At 39.2% G+C, this 19,680-nt stretch overlaps 1 protein-coding gene across 1 annotated transcript; it reads left to right on the top strand.

Annotated features, from left to right (window-relative positions):
* Positions 1-1,544: 1,544 nt before the first annotated feature.
* Positions 1,545-13,866, top strand: LOC122563102 (gastricsin-like). Its single transcript, XM_043716532.2, has 9 exons — positions 1,545-1,679; positions 3,183-3,348; positions 4,339-4,456; positions 4,573-4,691; positions 7,018-7,217; positions 9,557-9,679; positions 9,763-9,907; positions 11,569-11,667; positions 13,412-13,866. The coding sequence occupies exons 1-9, from the start codon at positions 1,624-1,626 to the stop codon at positions 13,565-13,567; spliced, it is 1,182 nt and encodes a 393-aa protein (XP_043572467.1). The 5' UTR covers positions 1,545-1,623; the 3' UTR covers positions 13,568-13,866.
* Positions 13,867-19,680: the final 5,814 nt, after the last annotated feature.

Below are 19,680 nucleotides of genomic sequence, written 5' to 3'. Positions count from 1 at the left end.
TTCTGTAAGATCCCACCTCATTCTTCTGAATTCCAATAAATATAGTCCCAGTCTATTCAATCTCTCCTCATAAGCCAGCCATCCCAACTCTGAAATCAACCTAGGGAACCCCCTCTATACTCTCTCCCGTGTCTGTATCCTTTCTCAAGTAAGGATATAAAACTATTTACAAGTCTGCTTGAATTTTTTTGTTGGAAATGTTTTATCTCAGCTTGAATAACTGATGCTCTAAGGATTAGTTTTAGATTAGATTAGATTACTTACAGTGTGGAAACAGGCCCTTCGGCCCAACAAGTCCACACCGACCCTTCAAAGAGCAACCCACCCAGACCCATTCCCCTACACCTAACACCATGGGCAATTTAGCATGGCCAATTCACCTAACCTGCACATCTTTGGACTGTGGGAGGAAACTGGAGCACCTGGAGGAAATGGGGAGAATGTGCAAACTCCACACGGACAGTTGCCTGAGGCAGGAATTGAACTCGGGTCTCTGGCACTGTGAGGCAGCAGTGCTAACCATTATGCCACCGTGTTTTATTGACCTGCACAATGAAATAAATGCTTTTGCACCTTAATTGCTAAATGTTACTGTTTGATTTCACTCTTAAGGCAGTTTTATTTGATACAAGGAACCCAGTGAAACTATATACTGTAGTTCCTGTGTGACTGAGTGCATTGTCCAATTGAGATTATCATGTGGTTCAGTATATCCAACTACTTTCATAGAATTCAAGGTTTTGGAGCTTGAAAAGCTGAATGCAGTGCTCATGCATTTTAGAAACAAAGATGTTAGAGCTACAGAGATCTGCAACCCAGGGAAAGGCTCTTTGGCCCATCACACATGTGCCAGTCAAAAACAACTATGTAACTGTTCTAATCCCATTTTCCAGCACTTGGCCCATTCCCTTGTATTCCTTGGCATTGCAAATTCTTTCAATACACCTTGCTGGATATAGTTATGTAGGCAAAAGGCAGGAAGGGGTTTAGAAAACAGCACAGAGCTCCATGAAAAACCTCAGGAAGTGGTGTTCTTGAGCCCAATTCCTCAACCCTTCATCCTGCTCCCCATGAATGTCTGAACACTTAACCTTTCATAGCTGTTACGTTAGCTGATGACAATTGTTCTCTCTCTTTTGGGTCTGCCATTATCAAAACAAAACTCATATCTCCTCTGCCCATGCAAACCTCTGCCTCATCCCCATCCTGTATCATTACAGAGATGCAAGACTGTTTTTTGTGAATAATATAAATGTATGTGCCTTTCCCTAGAATGGACTAGCTTACTCTCCTCAGTGAAGCAGCTTTTCCCTCACAATTTAATTCTCATCAGAATGGTTAATTGCTTGTTTGTCTTCAGATGCATAACTCCTGACCACAAAATTGTTTCAAGGTGAAAGGAGGTTCAATTATTTTAAGATTATTTTGTTTGTATTTAAACAAAGAGCAATCTAGTTCAGAATCAGTGATAACATGACCTTCATTAGTGAACTTGAAAAGCAGGTTGCACGATTACCCTTGAGTATAAAGGTACTGAGCCTACTGCAGTCTCTAGCACAATTCTAGGAATTGTGTGAATCTCACTAGACTCTGACTTTTGGTGGCACTACAACAAGGAGCAAAATGAAATTGTTAATCTTTGCCTTGGTCTGTATCCAACTCTCTCAGTGTTTCCACAAGTAAGTCACTGAGCAATTTATTACCTTTAGCATGAAATTTTTACCAGATTATATGATGGTTCATTTCTGTGCATTCAGTTTCTGTTCATTCTGCTAATGGAGATGCTTGATTCATTAATTCTGTCTGATGCAAAGCTTTATTTTGCAGTCACATATATGAGAAGCAGATGGGCAAAAAGGCAAGGTTGCTGCCATTACTGGTCAAATGAACAAAACTCTTTGAAATCCTATACATAGAGAGCCATGAAGGCTCCCTGTTAAATATAATGAAGACTGGGATTGGGCACTGAATTGAGGGATATTGTGATACTGTGGGAAAGTGAAGTTGCTGTAGAAGATCAGTCATGATAATGAACGCTGGAGCAGGCTCTAGAGGCTAAACAGGTAACTCCTGCTCCTCTATCCTCTGTTCTTGTGATGTAAAACTAGAGGATATGAGCAAAATATTAATTTTAAGGCAAGTGGAAATTATCTCCCAATGTTTGGATCAAGGAGTGTCTCTGTCCAGAATAAATACCAACTGTTGAGGTCAATTACCGTTTGTTTGAACATTCACCTAAGTATGTGAGCAGCATCTTTTACCACCCTGCCTTACAAAAGCACCACTGAGAAGTGTTGCACTGTATTAATGAATTATTTCAAATTCCCACAATTTTCTGACTGCTACCAACTCATTCAGGCTGTCACTTTAAATAGTTCAAGCAGAAGAGTTTGAGAAGGGGCTGATTACAGGGAGACTTGGAGGCTACAGAGATACCTTTGGGGAAAGATGAGCAATAGTTCATGGAACATCTTTGATCTTACGTTACTCAGACAATGCCTTTGTGTGTACAAGGAGTTTACGATGCTAAGTAGTGGAATGCATCTGGGGGCATAGAGAATGAAAGCATATTTTTAATCAGCTTGTTCAGGGATACTGTGACACATCTCTGGAGAAGTGGAACTTGAACCTAATTCTGGGATAAAGTCTACAAACCTCATTTAAAGAGGTGAAATGGGTAGAATGGGTAGGATTTTTTTAACAAGCTGGTAAAATCTGGTAATTTAATTAGAATGAATTTAAAATAATCTCTGAAACTCAAGTACAAGCATTTATTAGGTCTGCAGAGGTGAGATTCAATTCTTGATGTAAAATCCAGATATAAAGCAAGCTAAAGAGTGTTGGCAGGAGCTGGTGTGGTTACCTTGGTTAATTAGACAGCCACCCTGTGGTTGTGAACAACAACAGTAGTAGAGGTTTGCTTCCTGTTCCTTGGGGCCTATCTCCTCAACCTACGCAAAAGTAAAACCACAGCATAAGGAAGTGGTTCAGTGACCGTTTAATAATCAAGGAATCCATTTGAAGGACATATTTCATTTCTCACTCTCAATTCTTGTGGAGCCTTGAAGCGTGTTGCATCTTAGAATAGCAGCTCAGTACTTGATTTCCATTATTTACAAAAGAACTTGCTCCAACCCTCAATAATTTGATTCTTGTTGATGGTATTTTTGAAATCATTTCAGAATGCCTTTGTACAGAGGCAAGTCTGTCCGAGATATCCTGAAGGAGCGTGGGGAGCTGAAAAGGTTCTTAGAAACGCACAAATATGATCCTGCCTCGAAATACCAGCATCTTTTCCCTGGATATCAGTCAGAGGATGCAAATGAGCCACTTGTGAATTTCATGGATGTAAGTCAAGAAGGAAGCTATTTGAAGTGGAGAGTAGTTGACAAAGTTAGAATGCTATTTCTTTGGGGTTAAGTTCCAATAGAGGCTGACTATCCAGCTCAAGTACAGGCAGGTGCTATGAGACTGAAGGTTATAAATGCTTCCAACATTTCCCTTGTTCAGTTCATTGCTGGCTTTATAATTTCTGTCGTAGCTGCTGTTCCAAGGAGCAGAGCACATGAAAGCCCCAGTAGGGGCCATCAATCTAGATACAAGAAGTTGCTCTCTTTAAATGTGATTTAAAACTGTAAGAGCCAGCATGCTGTTACCACCAATGTCAGTGATAATTAAAATCAGGACAGACACATTTCAATTTTAAGGGATTACACAGGGAAAGGAGTTAAGAGACAGTACTGTTCAGCTAATGTGTACAATTTTAACAAAGCTTTTAAAGAAGAACTAAGCCATTTCATTACCACCAATAAGGTGTGATCCATCAATGTTAGAAGGTCTTTTCCCCAGAGTAGGGAGTCCAAAACCAAAGGGCACAGGTTTAAGGTGACAGGGGCAAGACTTAAAAGGGACCTAAGGGGCAACTTTTTCATACAGAAGGTGGGGCATGTATCAAATAAGGAGGTGGTGGAGGCTCATACAATTCCAACATTTAAAAGACATCTGGATGGATATATGAATAAGAAAGGTTCAGAGGGATACGCTGGCAAACGTGACTAGGTTAATTTGGGGTATCTAGTCGTCATGGATGAGTGGACCGAAGGGTCTGTTTCCATGCTGTACTATCTCTATGACTCAATGGTTATTTTTGGTGCCATGGCTTGCTGGTCAAATTTAAGCTCTCATTTCCAGAGGTATTTTTCTTGTAAATGTTTTTATTTTTGAAAGACATTAGTTGAGAAAAAAATGATATTGTGTTTTCTACCAATTAATGAAGCATAATTCTTATCCAGATTAACCAATGGTTAATTCTAATATCCTTTCTCAAACTCACACTAGAACTTCTACTATGGTTCTATTACAATTGGTAACCCACCCCAGAGTTTCACCGTTCTGTTCGACACTGGCTCCTCTAACCTTTGGATCCCCTCTATCTTCTGTGGGAGTCCAGCATGTGGTGAGTATAACACCAGCAAATGATTATTTGCCCAATTTATTTTTGACACTGAATAATCCACGAACTTGCCACATCCTGTGAACGAAATAAATCATAACTCAATCCTCTCTCTTCAGAGAACCATCCCAGATATAATCCAAGGCAATCCTCAACATTCACAACGAACAGACAAAGTTTCAGCATTGCTTATGGTTCTGGTAGTTTAACTGGATTTTTTGGATTTGATACAGTTAATGTAAGTATTAATGATATTAATCAAAAGGTTACCAGTTATTTTATAAAAAGGCCCTTCATTTATATGATGCCCACTGAAATATTTCTAAAACATGGTCCCTGCTTTAATGTAAGAAATGTGGTAGGACATTTGGAGATAGTAAGGTTTAAGATCAGCAACAAGATAATTACCAGGTAATCTGTTTTTCTTGATGATGTTGAGGTATCCATATTATGATTGCTTTTCTTTGCAGTAGCCCTGCGGAATCTTTTACAGCCACTTGGGTTAGACCCTCAGTTTTAATGTCTCATTCAAAAAGCAGCATAGCCAAAGATGTCACACTCCCCCAGTGCTGTGGTACTGTGTCAGCCTAGAATGTGGGCTCAGCTCCTTGGAGAAGGGCTTGGCCCAGAACACTCTAATTCTAGAGAGTGCTATTTACTAAGCCTTTGCTGATCAGCCTAAGCTTATTGCCTCTGACTGGGGCACTGTGATGCAGAGGTTGTGTCCCCACCTCGAGCCAGGAGGTCCAGGTGCAACTGCTCCAGAAGTGTGTCATAATATATCTGAAGAGGTTGATCAGAAAATATCTCCATTAGCTGCTGGGCCTCCTACATTATATCTATTAATTCACTTCTAAAGTACTTCGTCGGTTGCAAAGTACTTTCAACCATCTGTTGATGATGAAAAGTACAACCTCCTTTAAAATACAAAGGGCTTTTGTGGTAACGCCCCTATCTATGGGCCAGAAGGTCTAACTGAGCCAAAAAGATGTCATAACATGTCTGAAAAGGTTGATTAAAATATCTGTTGCCCCTGATTGGTGGAGTGGGAACTGCATACTGCCATGAATTCTATAATAGTCCTAGCTAAAACTATTTGTCAGTCACTCACATGCAGGAGGTGGGATTATACAAGGGAGTTATAGCAGTTTATGTGTGGAGGTATATTGGGCTAAGTCTATTGATAAATTAAAGTTGCTCCCTTTTTCTTGTTTTATCAACCAACATTGGTCAGTTACCATTGTTGAACCTTTGAAGAATCAAACAATAAATCAATCTAACTTTTCATTCTTGATCCAAGATTCTGCTGATTTCTGAATGATAAATCACAGGGCCCTGTGTCTGAAGTTCAAACACAAAAATCCATTGGTGTTTGACATGCAGCTCCCCACAGGTTGGAAGACTCACTTTCTCTCACCCAGGCATTACAGCAGGAATCGACAGGGATACATAAGAATGTGTTGCCCATTCTCGGAGTTGTTTCCTGCTTGACACCAGCCTGGGATCCACTGAAGAATTAGTGGGTTCAAGCAAAGAGCTTCAACCCATGTAGGTTGAGCATCAAAGCTCTCTATATACTGACTGTGCAGTGCTTTTTTCAATAATCAGTTATGCAGTCAGTCATTTTGTCTTGTTTGTTCTGCCAACTCAGTAATGTCCTGTACCATTGACAATTACTACCTGCACTGATAGTTATCACCTGACCAACTGATGTAAATATAGAATTAAAATGATACAGTCTACCTTTGGCATTTTATTAAATTGAACAATTGATCCTATAATTTTAGTTAAGCAGTGCAAAAAGTGCAGCAAAGTTTGAGTTTATTACTAAAAGCCCGACTACCAGATGATATGAATTAAGCAATTTTTAATTAGAGGAGCAGACTGTATGTTACGAACAACTTTGGGACGAGTTCAGGTTACAATCTCAGCAGCTGCTCTGTGTTTTCCTCCAAAGGATGTCAGCAGTGGAATTAATTGTTATTTCTAACTCATTAACAGATTGATGTGTCTTACAAATGTCATCCAAATGGCCTCTCATTTACAAGACATGGGCGACGCTGGCTATGCCGGCATTTATCACCCATCCATTAGTGCCCTTGAGAAAATACTTTCTTGAACTGCTGTTGTCCATGGGGGTGGGGGGAGGGAAATAAGTACATATAGCAACAGTGCTGTTAGGAAGGGAGCTGCTGTGATAACATACACGTTTCTATGAATAATAGTGATGGTAACGACAGATACTGGCCTAAAAGAGAACAGACTGGGATATAGGATGGCCTCCTGTCCTGCTCCATCTGATTGGCGTGCAATACATTATACAGTACAGGAATAACTCTGTGGCAGCTCCCAGAGTCTAAACTGAGATTATTCCAATTTTGATAACGAAACAAAATTAAATAAATGGGGCTGATTTTGAAGCAATCTGTATCAGGAGCATTGATTCTTCTAATCCAACAACAATCAATGGCTAAGCCATTGAAATTACTAGTCATTTGATTGATTTGTGTTTCTAAGTTCACAGTAATACTTTCTCTAATATTGCCTTTTTATCCCTACCCAAGGTTGCAGGCATTTCTATTCCTCAGCAGGAGTTTGGCCTCAGTCAGAATGAACCTGGAACTACCTTCTATTATGCAAAATTTGATGGAATCCTTGGTCTTTCCTACCCAGCACTTTCAGCAGGGGGTGCCACCCCTGTGTTTGATGGCATGATGCAGAACAATCTGGTGTCATCACCCGTGTTTTCTGTTTACCTGGGCAGGTAAGAGGATAGGGCCATGATGAGATCACTGAGACTCTAAATTGAAGAATAGACTTTCTTAAGAAACACAGGGAACCCCAGAGTCTGGTACTGGAATATGTGATTAAAGAAAGTAGCATCTTGCATGTCCTGTGTGTTTATTGTCTATGAGTGACCCAGAAAGAGCAGTTGTTGTTCTAAAGTAGGAAGGTTACTAGCCAATTTGTGCTCAGTAAGGTCCCATAAACTGCAATAATCAGGTAATCTGCTTTTTTAATAATAGAGGCTGAGGGATAAATACAGGCCAGAATATTAGAACAACTCTGAAGAACTTCTTCAAATATTATAGTGGGATTTTCTGTGCCTATCCTAGCAAGTGGATGGGGCCATGGTTTATTGCCTCATCTGAAAGTTGATAACTGTGAGTGTCAAACAAGATTTTTGTGCACAAGTTTCCATGGTAGGATTTGAAATTGTAACTCATGCACTAAGCTACAGCTGAAGGTGAACTGGTTGTTGAAAGTTCTATGTCACTAAAATACATTTTTATCTCAAATCAGAATATAATTTGTGAGTTATTATGACTTGTTTGAACAGAGTTGTGTCAAGGGCAGCTGGCACAGGCCTATATTGTCACTTGAAATAATTACTGTTTTTATAATAAGTACTTGTGGAGAAATCTGTGGTTAGAGATATGGTCTTAATGAAAGGCTATAAGGATAAGAAAGTCACTTTGCAAAAATTCAAAGGGTATATTTTAAGAAAAAGACAGTTTAAAAAATAATTCACTAAAGTCCAGCTATAATTCTGACAAGTTGGTTTTAGCTCTGCTTAACAATCTTAAGGATTCACTGATAAAAGAAGGTGCACACAAACACATTTTCCTGTCTAAAACCGAAAACAAGCCAACGTGAGAAGTAATAGCTAAACCACATTCAGATAGAAAACTTTATAATTCACAAACACATTCTCATTTTACAATGCAAATCCCCTAACTCAGGAAAGATTTTGACAAAATATTACTAATCAGCAATGTTTGCATTCCTGGGATATGAGGGACCCTTAGAGGCAGTTTGACAGTTCTAACTTTCCTTAGAGTTAAAGAAGGTTGTCTTTTTGTGAACTTAATGATCAAAATCAAAATTTGGAGAAAAAAATGGGACCTTGTGACAGCTCAGAAACCACATTTACACAAAAAAGACTAATTTTGTATTCTCAGAAGTACTGAGGATAAATCTGGATAAGGCAATTTCACAAAAGCCAGCTTGGGTATGTGATCTTCACCCAGGGGATTAAGATGAACGTTTCTTTAATATATAATGGATGTCCTACTTTTTACTATAACATTTAAAATTTACAACTGGATTCACTATTAGGGGTAAGATTGTACCTTCTCTCTTTTTCTAGACCCTATCCAATGTACTGATCTATTATTTCCACAAAAATTTTGAGTTGCATGTTCAGTTCTTCTATAAACCTTTTATACATTTTGGTAATTAAAAGGTCTCACACAGCTGAATGCAGTACATTAATGAGAATTTTTATCTGGACTTTTACAATTACGTGGACAATTTATAACTGCCTTAAAAAGGCTATCCTAAAAATGGTCATCATTTCAGCAAGCTTCTTTCTTTTGAGAGAGATGATCAGTGCTTCAGAGCTATTAAACTTCCTGGGATATGCCTCTCTCAACCTAAAATTAAGAAGCAGCATTTGAGGTATATCTGATCTGGGATTATCCTAGTCATAGGCTAAGTTTATAATATGACGCATATTCTTGGTCACAGATTACTTGATATTAATTCTGATGCAGAATCTGAAACAATATATTTTGCCTCAGCCTGACTTGGGATTATGCCAGTGAATGGAGAAGAAAAAGTGAGATTTGTATTTTAGTCAGTATATTGAAGCTAGGTCAGGGCAAACTATATCTGTCAATATAGAGGATGAGTGACCTTATCGAAACATACAAAATTGTTCAGGGATCTTGAAGTGTAGATATGGAAAGGTAGTTTACCCTTGTGGAAGAATCAAGAGGGGATGATCTCAGAATAAGGGATTGCATATTTAAATCGAGGATGAGGATGAATTTCTTCTCTCAGAGGATAGTGAATCTGTGGCATTCTTTACCACAGAGGCCTGTTGAGTTTGGATTATTAAGTATATTCAAGGCTGAGGTTTAATTAGTAATGATACCAAAGGTTATGGGGCAAAGGCAGAGAAGTTGGTTATCAGCCATGATCTCATTGAATGACGGAGCAGTCTCGATGGACCGAATAGCCTGCTTCTGCTCCTATGTCTTATGGTGCCTTAACACTTAGTAAAAGATTAGTAAATTTGAATACCTTTCTTCTTTCCAGACAACCAAACAGTCAATATGGCGGTGAAGTGACATTTGGAGGGATTGACAATAGCTTGTATACTGGTGAAATTGTCTGGGTACCTGTCCTTCAGGAATTGTATTGGCTCATCCCAATGCAAGGGTAAGTAAAGAAAGACTGGTTGGTTATGAGTGGCTTGCACCATCCATAGATCAATAACCTAATAATAAAATTCTCCTCTTCAGTGTGCTTCTTAATGGTCAGCCGATCTTCTGTACCCAAGGCTGCCAAGCTATGGTTGATACTGGGACTTCCTTGCTCACTGCACCAAGTGAGGAATTAGAACAACTGATGCAATACATTGGTGCCTATCAGAACCAGTATGGGGAGGTAAGCTTTTCCAATATGTCAGCGCTGGGGCTGCAGTGGTACTTGTTGACCACAATAGTGGAATCTATGTCACAAGATTATCCTTCCAGCTTTGGGATGTGGGTTTGATACGACGAGCTGATTGTTGTGAGAGTCTTAAGCAGAACTAACTTCTGCGGTCACCACTGAATCATTAATGGATTTAAGTCTTAATTGGTTTGTGCAAAATGTTCACTTTTAGTCAAAGGAATCATGAAATGATGTCAGAAGTCACACAACACCAGGTTGTAGTCCAACAGGTTTGTTTGAAATCATAAGCCTGCTCCTTGAAGCTACTGATTTCAAATAAACCTGTTGGACTCTAACCTGGTGTCATGTGACTTCTGACTTTGTCCAAAACTGGCACCTCCACATCATGATATGATGGTATGGAAATGAAACTGTCCTAACAATGAAACTATGCCTTCTCTTTTGAGACTGCACTTGGTGGGTGTGACTTGGGATGTGAAAGGGAAGGATTTGACACTCTCTCCGAAGGCAGAAACAGTGTTTTGAAGCATAGTGCTCGTACAATTGAGTCAATGCACTTGAAAGAATTCAAATTACACCTTTCTGAAAACAAAATAATTTAATCAGAGCAAGGTAGTAAGTGTGTGATGTGGGGGGTGCATTGTGATATCATGTGGTATGTAGGGATAATGTAATAAACAACATTGGGGTTCAGTAAGACATTTAGTTCTCATTGAATCCAATGATAGTGGCACATTGAGAAAGGAGTGGCTGTTTAAGGCAATAGAACAAAATACTGAGTAAGACCCTCTCCTCTGTGGCAAAGCTTTCTATACAATTCTCAACGTGAAGAAATCTAACCTTAATTCCCTTCCCCGTTCATTTTGGAATAATTTTAAACAGATCAAACTTTGAAGTTGACTCCCCATTTGGATAGAAATCATCTTTCCTAATACACTTTAACAAAAACCTTTGATACAAAATGCCCTGATAAAATAAAAGCATGGAGTAGGGGCAGGAGTAGGTCATTTGGCCCATGAAGTCTGCTCCCCCATTCATTATGATTATGGCTGATCAGCCTACTCAACAAACTATTTCTAAGTTTCACCCCATACCCTTTGATCCCTTTATCCTGGCTTCTTCTTGAAACCATTTAATATTTTGGCCTCAACCACTTTCTGTGACAGAGAATTCCACAGGCTCCCCACTCTCTGGGTGAAGGCATTTCTTCTCATCTTGGTCCAAAGTGGCCGATCCCATATCGTCAGACTGTGACCGCCTGGTTCTGGCCTCCCCAGTTATTGGGAACATCTTTTCTGCATTTACCTGTCCAGTCTTGTTAGAATTTTATAGGTTTCCATGAGATCCGACCTCATTCCATCTAATCCAGGCTTAACTGATCCAGTTTCTCTTCATGCGTTAGCTCTGTCATCCCAGAAGACAAGTGAGGTCCCACTCCCTCCACAGTAACCATTCTCAGGGAAGGGTACCAAAACTGCAAGCAGTATTCCAGGTGTGGTCTCAACATCTCAAGGTTCACACTTGCAGTGAAAAAGCAACTATTTGAGATAGGTTGTCGGTGGAAAGATACCTTACTCAATGATTCCTTGCTGTATATTGCCTATTGAGCTACACATTCAGATGTACTGAATGTTTTCTTCTTTATTTCACAGTACACGGTTAACTGTAATGCTGTTGCAAACCTGCCTTCGATGACCTTTGTAATAAATGGAGTTGATCTCACTATTCCAGCCTCGGCCTACATCCAACAGGTGTGTACAACAGCTGTCTTTTTTTAAAAGCTAATGCTAGTTTAGTTAGAGAAGCTGCAAGATTAATTGGCTCCCTATTCAATTCACTCATGAAATGCGGCTGTTGTGACGCAGCCTGTTCCTCATCTTGTAGAGAAAATGGTAATAAGCAGCTTTTTCAATACAGGTCGTTCTGCTGGATTACGCATTTCGTTAACATGAATTCGCTATAACACGATTGTTGAATTGAGGACACTTTCTAAAGCGTGAAGTTGTCAAGTGTGTATTAGTTATAACACGATTCCGGTCCCATTAGTTTAAATGGTGCAGCTACGACATGATTTTCTTATAATACGGGATTGCACAAGAGTTGGACTACTGCGTTATAACAGAAATGACTATACAACTAAATTGTTTCCATGCTGTAAAACTCTATGGTGGCTTACCAGGCCATTTTGAGGACAGTCAACAATAATTGAAGACATAATATGCTGAGTCTGGAGTTACATGTAGATCAGATTGGAAACAATAATAGATTTTGACCACTAAAAGACAAAATAATCTGCTTGTTTCATGCAATATTGATGCTACATTTTTAATCCAGGTTTAAATTAAGTAATGTGATTTGAACTCATGACTCTAGATCATTACTCTAACCCACTGAATTACAAAACAAAATAACAAAACAACAAGGAGCAGGAGAAAGCAATTCAGCCCCTTGAGTCTAACTACATCTTTAATATAACCATAACTGATCTCAACTCCACTTTCCTGCCTGCTCTTCATAACTCTTCAACCCATTATTTATTAAAAATCTATCTCCTCCTGCTTACATTTACTTAATATTCCAGCATCCACTGCACTCTACTCCAATTACATAATCCTTTGTTGCTATTGCTAATTGTGAAGCATTAGGAACACATCATGGGCTTAAATTTCCTTTGCGTTGTAGTGACATCAGAAAACCTTTCTAAAGAAAATGTTTTATGATTGTTTTGTAAATAGCCCATAAGAAAAATATTATTTGGGGGAGCAAAATGTTACGAAGTTCTCGAACCTGATTTTGATTTGATCTCTCTTCACAATGTCTCATTTCAGTGAAATGCTGTGCTATAAATTTCTGGATGACTGCATTTATTGACGTCAATGCTGGATGTTAGGTGGCCAATGTTGTGGGAGGAGGAATAGATTCCCTGGTAGAACAATTTGCCCCTTCCCTTCCATCTCTCCCCATGTTGTTCCCCTCTTTCTTTCTCCAGTGGAATCACTGCCGTCATGCGCTAATAGAACAAGTTTGAAATGCCCAACACCAAATGGCTGAGCAAGTGAAGACACAACTTAATCCATTTGAGTGGGAATTATACACTTCACTGTCAAAGATAGCTGACTCCCCGTATGACCAAAGTTGAGAAAAATAAGCTTACCTTAACATTAATCAATTTAACCATTTTGTTTGTTCATTGTCAACTTTGTCATTTTTTTTTTGTCAGTACTACAATAATGCCAGAAAAATGTGAACTGGAAGTACTTCTGTAGAGTTTCGGTCTGACGGCTGAAGTTAACAAACCTGTCTTGATTATTTGAGAGTCTAATCTGTTCCATGAGTCAAATAGTGTGGGTCGGCTCACTGTGGTATTGTCCCTATCCCTGGACTGGGACGCCTGGGTTCAAGTCCCACTTGCTCCAGCAGTGTCATGACATCTCTGAATAGGGTGATTAGAAAATAGCTGAGTCTAATAGTGTATCATTGTTTCATGTTTTACAGAGTTATGGCCAATGTCTTGTTGCATTTGAGCCCACCTACCTGCCAGCTCCTACCCGAAATGGACCTTTCTGGATCTTGGGTGATGTCTTCCTGAGAGAATTTTATTCTATTTATGACAGAGGGAACAATAGAATGGGATTCGCTAAAGCTGCCTAAGCTGTGTACAATCTGATTTATCCTGCAAGGAAAGTAATATCTTCTCCAAGTGACTCTCTGCCTGTGATTAATGATCTTCCTGAATAGACTGATTATGGTATACTCTCCCAAGTGTTATTGCTACAAGGTTTTGTTCTGTAATTACTCAGACAGGACCTTACACATCCTGATTTTGCCCAGTGACTGCCACACCTATTTTCTAAAAATTTTGATTTCTTGATTGAGAAACTGTGTTTCTACCCAAAGGATGTCATTGCTTTATGTGTAAACAATAAATATGATAAAGCATTGAAAAAATAGTTATTGGTTATTGTTTCATTCATGTTTTTTTGAATATTTGTCAGTATTGGTCAAGCACTTCTAAAATAATGGATTTCGTATTCCAGTTAATTTCTGGTTCTAATGTAAGGTCTGTTTTTCATGTTATTTTATAGAATCCCTACAGTTTGGAAACAGGCCATTGGGCCTAACACGTCCACACCGACCCTCTGAAGACTATCCCACCCAGACCCATTCCCCTACCCTATTACTGTAAATTGCCCCTGACTAATGCACCCAACCACACATCCCTGAACACTATGGACAATTCATCTTGGCAAATTCTGCTCACCTGTACATCTTTGGACTGTGGGAGGAAACCAGAGCAAACTCCCGCAGACTTGGGGAGAATGTGCGAACTCCACAAACAGTCGGCCAAGGCTGAAATCGAACCTAGGTCCCTGGTGCTTTGAGGCAACAGTGCTAACCACTGAGCCACAGTGCCACCATGTTTCCTTTCAATTGGAACCCAAATGACAAAGCCTCAAACTTTAAAGTTCTCAACCTTATGAAAATGTCCCTCCATAGCCTCACCATTCCACATTTCCACAACTGCTCTTCCAGCCTTGCAGCCCTCTGATATCCCTACATTCCTTCAATTCTGGCTTCTTGTGCCTCCCTGATTTCCACCACTGGTGATTTAGCATGGCAGCCTTAGAATTCCTGGAATTAGCTTTATTGTTATATGTACAGAAATACGTGCAGTGAAAAGTTTACAAGTGTTTGCTTACAGCACTATCTTATGTACAAAGGTACCTAGGTACAGATTCTTAAGTGTTTTTCTTTTCTTAAGTTTGCATTGAGCAATGTTGCAGAGAGGGAGGTAATTGCTTCACTGTGCTTGTTTCTGCATTCCATTAGTCCTAATCCTATGCTCCTTTGCCCATCAGCTTGGAAGCATTCCCTTTTCAAACATTTATCTAATTCCCTTTAGAAATGAATATCTGGGGTAATAGAAAATTAACAGATGTATCCCAAAATCCATAATGACTCAGTAATTCATATCCCAAAATCCATATTGATTCAGTAATTAGAGCATTTAACTATTTTAGAAAAAGGAATATCAAGTAGACTTTGATTTCAAGGCTGGAGAGGCGTGGAAAGTAAAATTGAACATTTAAGCAATGCTAAAAGCAGTAGACATGGTTATTTTCCGTGTGTTTTTGTTGGAATAAATCATGGGGCTGACAAGCAACTGGAAATCATCAAAAGAAAAAATAAGGAACTGCTTTGACATTTGTAAAATAGGGAAATCACACTGTACCTAATTCTAAGTCTACACAAGCTCTTGGGTTCTGAATGTGTTAAAATCAGGCTTGTTTCTGAATGGTGATCTGTATACAATCACTGGCCTGCTCTGATGCAGAAACCCCCATTGTGTTGAATGATTGCATTTTCTCTCCATTCAGACTGAGTTATATTAACGATTTTAACAAGTCATGGTTTTATTTGCATCAGTTGAAGATCTAAGTAAAAGTAACAAACCTAAACAGCAAATTTATTCCAACATTTTTCTGTGTTTAGGAAAGGGATAGAAATTACTTAAACACCAAAGCATGAAGTATTAAATTAATTTAAAATCAGCATTAAAATTATTGCTGCTAGAAAGATTACAAGCCATGGATAGAAAATTCAATTCAGTGGGACAAGAGGAATGAAAGGGCATTGTGACAGTAGATCTGCTGAGTTAGACATAATGGACATTGAAGGAAGGTTGTAACACTAGAACACTACAGTGACCCAAGCAGTAACGTCCATATCCCACCAGTAAATAAATCAATTTAACTGACTGTAAAACATTTTGGAGCATTCTGTGGTTCTAGACAGCACTCTCACCTCAGTCAGAAGCTTACAGATTCTGGTTCAATTCCAGCAATCCAAGCAAAACGATTTTAGCTGACTTGCCAGTGTAGAAATGAGGGGTATTCAGGTTGAATTCTCACGATAGTGGTCTCTCCAGCTCACCTTACTCATGAAAATCACTTCCTGTTGCCTTGACCCCACTCCATTTCCGCAAAGTGCTGATCACCCAACCTGTAAATGGCTCGTGTACAGTCCCCTCCTTTTGAAAACTATACTACTTCCTCTCTCAAACAATTGTTCCCTCTCTCCATGCGAAAGACATCCCATTTTCAATCTCTTTCCTCTGCAGTATCCTTAAGCTTGTTAAATCCATGCTTATCTCATCTGCAACTTCAGGTTTTGATTTCTCCATCACATTTCTGTTCATGTGAACAAAAGCCAGAAGCATATTCTGTGTTCCTGTAACCTTCATGCATTATCTCTCTTTGTCATGATCTGTAACCTTTCATTACCAATAAGCCTCTGTACCCATTAGTATGTATGACCGCATCATCCTACTTCAATTTTTCTCCCTTGTTGTCCACCTCAATGGGATTGCTGTGTGATTGTAGCAGCTTTGAAAAAAGATTCATTCATACGATGTGGGCTTCGCTGGTTCGACCAGCATTTATTACTTATTCTTAATTGCCCAGAGGGGAGTTAAGAGTCAGTCATGTTGCAGTGAATCGAGTCACATGTAGTCCAGACCCAATAAAGATGGCAGGTTTCCTTCTCTAAAGGACATTGGGGTTTCACAACAATCAACAATGGGTACGTGGTCACCATTAACTTGGTTTTTATTCCAGTTTGTTTTTAAAATTGCATTTAAATTTTATCTTCTGCCACGGTAGAATTCGAACCCATTAGTAGATTTAAAGTAAAAGGGGTTAAGTTTAAAGGAGATGTGAGAGGCAGGTGTTTTACACAGAGGGTGGTAGGTGCCTGGAATGTGCTACCAAAAGAGGTGGTGGAGGCAGATACAGGCAGTTCTGCTATTCTGTGTTGTAAGAAAATCACATAATAGCAGCGCCATTTAAACTAATGGGGCTGGAATCGTGTTACAACCAATACACACTTTAAAAGTTTGCGTTTTAGAAACAGTGTCCCCAATTAGTCAATCGTGTTATAGCAAATTTGTGTTAATGTGTTATAGCAGAATGACCTGTATAATACCAATATTTAAGACACAGCTTGACAGATACATGAAAGGCAGGAAATAGAGGGATATAGAAAGTGTATAGCCAAGAGGTTTTTAGTTTAGAAAGGCATCATGTGTCAGTTCAGTCTTGGTAGGCTGAAAGGCTGTTCCTGTTAGGTGCTGTTCTTTGTACTCCAAAACCACAGAATTAAATTGGGCTTCTGTACTACGAGTCCAGTGACATTACCACTATACCATCACCCTACTATGCCCACAAGGACTGAACATAAGTCTGCTACTAGGTATTAACATTTATTGCTTATTAATGACACAGATGGACAAGGTGAAGAAGGGCCTCACTAGTGCTAAATTCCATCAGATTTCAATCTCATGTGATTGGATATCATAAAAACACCACTCCCTTTGTGCAGGACCTGTAACTATTGTCAGAATAATAGTACAGCTAACTCTTTAATCCACAATTGTGTGACTTGGTTTCATGCTGACTAGTGAAAACCAGCCTATGTCTTTGCAATGATTTCTCTTCTATCCCTGCGTCTCTACGTCTGGAATTCTTCTTCACTCCTACTTCTCACCAACATGATGGTTGTTGGCAACATCCTCTTTATTGGCTCAGTGTTATTCGGTTGTTTTTGGCTTTTGTGAAACTGTGTTGTTCTGCACTATAGGCACTATATGAGTACAATCATGTGAAAGTGCCGGTGTTGGACTGGGATGGAATAAAGTCACCTGACGAACAAGCAACACTCCACAAGCTTGTGATTCCAAATAAACTTGTTGGACTATAACCTGGTGTTGCATGATTTCTGATATAAGTACAAGCCATTGTTCATGCTGCTGGTGAGTCCTGTTGAGGTGATGCACTTGCAGTAACACTACGAAAGCAGCCGTCTTCATTCTGCAATATTTTGATGTTTGTAGTGGAATAAAAATTATTCCAAAATAAGGCAACAGTTCAATACCAATGTCTTTTCAGTCAACTAGCCAAATTAAGTATATAAGAAAAAACACCAACCAACAAGTTATCCTAAATTTTCCATTTTCTGTGAATGTAACAGTTTGAATTTTGGCTTTATGTTTCATTTGTGATATTACTATAACGATAGATTCAAATTGAAACAAAATAACCAACTATAAAGGGATGGAATTATTGGCTATTTGAAATATTAATTCCCAGCTAAAGAGTGAGATCCTACCATTTTAAACATATTTATTATGCAAGTTTATTTTGTTCATGACAATCAGCTAAAATAGTCATGTGTTTGATAAGGATCTATCACTACCAACATAGATAATGTCCTTTGTTTACATCAATGTTTGTGGAATGCCCATTGTGATTTATTTAATCATAGAATCCCTACAGTATGGAAGCCAGTCGTCGACTCTCTGAAGAGCATCTCATCCATACCCAATCCCATACGGGGTGACACATTAGCTCAGTGGTTAGCAGTGGTTCTGGGTTCAACTCCAATCTCAGGAAGATGTCTGTGTGGAGTTTGCAGATCTTCCCCGTGTCTGTGCGGGTTTCCTCTGGGTGCTCCGGTTTCCTCCCACAGTCCTAAAATGTGCAGATTAGGTGAATTGCCCATAATGTTCAGGAAGTATTAGTCAGTGGTAAGTATAGAATAGGGGAATGGGTCTGGGTGGGTTATTCTTTGGAGGGTTGGTGTGGACTTGTTGGGCCAAAGGGCCTGTTTCGACGCTGTAGGGATTCTATGATTCATGCCCTATCCCTGGAATCCTGCATTTTCCATAGCTAATCCACCTAGATTGCACATCCCTGGACACTGGGCAATTTAACATGGCCAATCCAACTAACCTTCACATCTTTGGACTGTGGGAGGTAACTGGGGCAGCCAGACGAAACCCACTCTGACAAAGGGAGAATGTGCAAACTTCACAGCGACAATCATCTGAGGATGGAATTGAACCTACGAGTCTGGTGCAGTGAGGCAGCTGTGCTCACCACTATACCACCAGTTAACTCAGATATTGATCTGTACATAATCTGGAATGCAAGTCAGGAATATTCCACTCTCTCTCCTGCTGAATGATCAAGTGAACTGAGATACATGTGAATAAATAAGACAGAACCAGTTAGCTAGCTTGAAGATGGGTTTCATCTCTCTACAGTCTTTGAAGCATTCCCTCTGTAAAGACAGGACAATATTTTGTGTGACATGTGACGGTGCAGTAGCTGGTGAATATTGCACAAGTTCTCATTAATTGTGCTGTCCTCTAACAAGAAATGACAGAGAACCCTCAACCAGAGAGCACCTGGGATATATATAAGTAAACATCTGAACGTTGGGTTTAGGAACAGGATTAGGCTATATCCCTTGACTTCTTCATCTGTCGACAATCTATTTCGCAGACACTGAGATTTTTGAATTACAGTATAATAAATTGACATTTTTTATGGAACACAGTTCATATCCTTTCATGACTCTCAGATCAACAAAATGTGCTGTTTTCTAAAGAGGTCGAGTTTCCTAATCAATAAGTTCACACAGAAATTGAATCAATAGTTGGACTGAGGAAGATATTCACTTACAGAATGTAATTTACTTAAAAACCATAATCAATGTAACAATTTATTTATATTCAGGTAGAAATGTATCAGTAACTGTTCAAATGCAATCAGTGCATGTGAAAATTATGCCCATGATTTTTAAGAGATTGGAGTGGACAAAATTGCAGCCTACTATTGACAAGAAATGGTCAAGTTTCTATTTCTCACTACTCGCAAAATAAAGGAGGAAACAGTTGAATGATAGAGAATTTAAAATTGGTG

This window comes from Chiloscyllium plagiosum, unplaced genomic scaffold, assembly GCF_037043375.1.
Source record: "Chiloscyllium plagiosum isolate Xiang-an unplaced genomic scaffold, Cpla_swu_hap1 HiC_scaffold_26, whole genome shotgun sequence".
Lineage (NCBI taxonomy): Eukaryota > Metazoa > Chordata > Chondrichthyes > Orectolobiformes > Hemiscylliidae > Chiloscyllium > Chiloscyllium plagiosum.
This window is presented reverse-complemented; position numbering and strand designations above follow the sequence as displayed.